Source organism: Aegilops tauschii, chromosome 2 (assembly GCF_002575655.3).
Source record: "Aegilops tauschii subsp. strangulata cultivar AL8/78 chromosome 2, Aet v6.0, whole genome shotgun sequence".
In the NCBI taxonomy this organism is placed as follows: domain Eukaryota; kingdom Viridiplantae; phylum Streptophyta; class Magnoliopsida; order Poales; family Poaceae; genus Aegilops; species Aegilops tauschii.
In genome coordinates, this window is record NC_053036.3 from 195,640,508 (window position 1) to 195,645,306 (window position 4,799).

At 47.3% G+C, this 4,799-nt stretch overlaps 1 protein-coding gene across 1 annotated transcript; it reads right to left on the bottom strand.

Annotated features, from left to right (window-relative positions):
• Nucleotides 1-3,612: 3,612 nt before the first annotated feature.
• On the bottom strand, nucleotides 3,613-4,281 carry LOC141040879 (uncharacterized). The gene has a single exon (XM_073506995.1). It carries the CDS (start codon nucleotides 4,279-4,281, stop codon nucleotides 3,613-3,615), a length of 669 nt encoding a protein of 222 aa, XP_073363096.1.
• Nucleotides 4,282-4,799: the final 518 nt, after the last annotated feature.

Below are 4,799 nucleotides of genomic sequence, written 5' to 3' on the forward strand. Positions count from 1 at the left end.
TGCGGACCGGATGCTCTTTATAGGACAGGTCCTATTGCAACTCGAGCACTTCATGATCCACTGCTCGGATTGGGTCCTTGAAGCAGCGGCGGAGTTGTGACACGTGGAACACATCGTGAACCTGAGAAAGGTTCGACGGAAGTTCCAACTGGTATGCCACTTTTCCACGCCTTTCGAGAATAGTGAATGGACCAATATAGCGAGGAGCTAGCTTGCCCTTGATTCCGAAGCGGTGAGCACCCTTCATTGGTGTGACTCGAAGATAAGCCTTTTCGCCAGGTTGATAGACCATGTCTTTATGATGACGGTCATAATTACTCTTTTGACGTGACTGAGCAGTCTTGAGATTCTCGCGAATGACGCAGCCTTGTTCTTCGGCGTGTTGGATAATATCCGGACCGAAGAGTGGACGTTCCCCAGTTTCTGACCAGTTCAGAGGGGTTCGACACTTTCGTCCATATAACACTTCGAATGGGGCCATCTTCAGACTAGCTTGATAGCTATTGTTGTAGGAGAACTCAGCGTACGGGAGAGATTCCTCCCATTTCTTGCCAAAGGAAATGACACAAGCCCGAAGCATGTCTTCGAGAACTTGATTGACACGTTCAACTTGTCCCTGCGACTGAGGGTGAAAAGCAGTACTGAAAGACAGATGAGTTCCCGTAGCTTCTTGGAAACTTGCCCAGAATCTTGAAGTGAATAAGTTGCCACGGTCTGAGCTGATAACCAATGGAATACCGTGGAGTGAAACAATTCTGGACATGTAAAGGGTTGCCAGCTGACTAGCAGTGATCGTAACTTTGACGGCCAGAAAGTGTGCAACTTTGGAAAGCCGGTCAATGACGACAAGTATAGCATCATTACCTTTCTGCGATTTGGGAAACCCAGTGACGAAGTCCATTTCAACATGGTCCCATTTCCATTCCGGAATAGAGATAGGTTGCAGAGTTCCAGCATGCCTTTGATGTTCTGCTTTGATACGACGGCAAACGTCACATTCAGCAACATAACGAGCAATGTCTTGCTTCATATTAGACCACCAGAATCTCTGACGAATGTCTTGGTACATCTTGGTACTACCGGGATGAATAGACAACGGAGTGTCATGAGCTTCTTCCATAACCTCCTTAGTCATATCTAGGTTTTTCTCCTTACACGGCACCACTAGGCGGCCTTTGAAGTACAAAGTGCCATCATCAGTAACAGTGAAGAATGAGGGCTTTCCTTCTGCGAGGTAGCGCTTAATCTTCTCAACTTGAGAGTCATAATTCTGCAGTTCCTTGATGCTATCCACGAGATCTGGTTTAGCAACCAGGGTATTGAGAGAACCCTGGGAAACAAGGTGGAGGTTCACTTTGCGGTACCCTGGAGGAGGGGGAGCGAGTGCACCCGGAGGAACAATATGGAGGTTCAGCTTCCTGAATTCTTCAACAAGCGAGGGCTGAACTTTGCGAACCTCGAGATGGTTGCAATATGACTTGCAGTTCAAAGCATCAGCCATTACATTAGCCTTGCCTGGTGTATAAGAAATGCCCATGTCAAAGTCAGCTACGATCTCCATCCATCTCTGCTGACGGAGGTTCAGGTCTGGCTGGGTAAACAGATACTTCAGACTTTGGTGGTCGGTGAAGATCTGCAATGATTACCGAGGAGGTAATGTCGCCACTGTTTCAATGCATGTATGACAGCAGCAAGCTCGAGGTCATGAACTGGGCAGTTCTCTTCGTGAGGACGCAATTGACGAGAGGCATAAGCAATCACTCTGCGCTCTTGCATTAGGACACAGCCTAATCCTTGTCGTGAAGCGTCGCAGTAAATGACGAAATCCTTCTTAGTATCGGGAGGAGCAAGCACTAGGGCAGAAGTCAGCTTGTCCTTGAGTGTTTGGAAACTTTCCTGGCATTTTTCTGTCCACTCGAACTTGACGCCTTTGTGAAGCAGACCAGTCAGGGGCTTGGCTATCTTGGACAAGTTCTCGACAAATCGACGGCAATAGCTGGCGAGCCCGAGAAAACTTTTGACTTGTTTGACATTCTTCAGAGGAGTCCAGTCGAGAATAGCCTGAACTCGCTCGGGGTTGATGGCAATACCATCCTTGGAGATGACATGCCCAAGGTAGGTCACTTCGGGTAGCCAGAATTCACACTTGGAATACTTAGCATATAGTTGATGTTCTCGAAGCTTTTCCAGAACATGTCGAAGATGTTCAGCATGTTCTTCTTTGTTCTTGGAATATACAAGAATATCATCCAGATAAACCACGACGAACTTGTCGAGGTATTCCATGAATATATAGTTCATCAGATGAGAGAATGTCGCTGGACCATTTGTCAAACCAAAGGACATGACGGTGTACTCGTATGAACCATAATGAGTAACGAAGGCGGTCTTGGGAATATCCTCTTCACGAACCCGAATCTGGTGGTAACCCAACCTCAAATCAAGTTTTGAGAATACCGAGGAACCAGCAAGCTGATCATACAGATCGTTGATTCTGGGAAGCGGATACTTGTTCTGAATTGTTGCCTGGTTGATAGGACGGTAATCTTGGACCAAACGATTAGTTCCATCCTTCTTCTTGACAAAAAGAGAAGGTGCTCCCCAAGCAGAGGAACTTGGATGAATAAAACCCTGATGAAGTGAAGTGTCGATTTCCTCCTTGAGCTCAAGGAGTTCATGCGGCGACATCTTGTAGGGTCGCTTGGCAATAGGAGTTGTGCCCGGTTTCAAGTCTATGACGAATTCGACAGCTCTAGTAGGGGGTATTCCTGGAAGTTCTTCTGGAAAGACATCTTCAAAATCATGAACGACTGGAATGTTCTCTATTCCCTCGAGAGGTGAAGCATTCAATGCATTTAGAACATATATCTGATTCTCGGCATCCTGGACCATCTGAGTTGAGTAGTTGATCAACTGGCCAGAAGGATGAGTGAGCTGTACTGTCTTGGCAGCACAGTCGATCTTAGCATTTTGGGCTGTCAACCTATCCATACCAAGAATGATGTCTATGTTGGAAGGTCCGAGTACAATGAGAGAAGCCGGAAAAAGTAGACCTCCAATCTCGATTTGGTTGTGAGGGCTTACCATTATGGTTTGCCACTTGGATCCCGGGGACTGAACCATTAGAGGAGTGGGTAATTTTTCCAGGTACAACTCATGTGACTGAGCAAATTGTTGGGACACAAAAGCATGCGATGCCCCTGAATCAAAGAGAACAGAGGCTGGTACTGAATTCACATATAGAGTTCCTAACACGATAGTCGGTTCCTTCTGAGCCTTTTCAGCATCGACGTGATTGGCATGGCCAAGTACAACAACAGGTGGTATGATATTACGGTTTCTGAGTCGACGGTTTCGACAACCCTTCTTACGGTCAACAGGAGGACGTGGTGCATCCTGGGACTGACCCTGGTGACAATCAAGGGTAAGGTGTCCTAGATGTCCACACTTGTGGCATAAGCTATCATTATGGGGAGGAGCCACAGTATTGGACTGTGCACCCTGAATCGTTAGCTGTCTCGGTGGCGGAGGCAGACGAGGTGCAACATAAGATGGCCTTGGTGTTGGAGCAGGTCGGTGATGAACATTGTGTGGGATCCAGACTCGACATTTCTAAGCAGGCTGACTCGAGGATGGGGCAGCATCTCGAGTACGCTTGAGCGACTCCTGGTACTCAGTCAGTCCGGTTTCAGTTCGGAAAGCTTGGCTAACAAGTGTCGCAAAGTCTGCACAATCATGAGCAACAAGTGCGAGCTTTATATTGGGACACAGTCCTTCACGGAATTTCTCCTGCTTGCGGGCATCAGTGCAGACGTCATCCGCAGCATAGCGAGATAAATCAAGGAACTTCCTCTGATATTCATCCACAGTCATTGTGTCCTGTGAAAGTTTGCGGAACTCCTTCTTCTTCTGGTCCATCAGACCTTGAGGAATGTGTCGTGCACGGAAAGCTAACTGAAATTCCTGCCAAGTGGTTACAGTCTCTGCAGGAAGCATGCCCCTGTGGCTTTCCCACCATTGAGCAGCTGGACCTTTCAGGTGAAATGTCGCAAAGGTGACGTAACTGGCAGGTGCAACATTAGCTGACTCCATCTCAAACAGGATGTCACGAAGCCAATCATCAGCATCCATAGGATTGGTGGAGTTGTGGAAAATGGATGGGTTGAGGCGCACAAATTCTGGCAGTGTTATTGGGGCATGCTGTTGATGAGCATTCTGGATTGGAAACTGAGTGATTACTCTAGTCATAAACTGACGATTCAGCTCAAACTGCTGCATCATTGCGGCAATATAGGGTGGAGGTGGAGGATCGTCAGCCATCCTGCTAAGAACATCAGGGAGCAGTTTTAACAAGAGGTTGGAGCAGGTGTAATTCATGATGTAACTTGAACAATGAGCAAAGGCGTAGTATGTACAAAGCAGTAGTCATTAAAGACATACATATACATCTACAGAGCCATTTACACGTTGTTAGTATGAGTTCGGACAAGAGAATCATCCTAGGCATACTAGGCGGCACGCTGGCACGCGATGGAAGGATACAACAACGGGACATAGCAAAGGCTACATCAACGTCAGAGAAAACCACTAGAGTGAGGAATCTGCAGGGGACGACGCAGGGTGCCCTTGATAAAAGGATCCTGCGGTCCGTGAACAATGTGAAGCAGATCCTGGCCCTCAACTCAAGAAAGGCGTATTACAAATCTCCGGATGGATGTGATCACGAGAACCTAGGATAGAGTTAACAAAATCATTTAACCCGAATAGAAGAGAGATCAGAGCCCCAGATTTTAGACGAG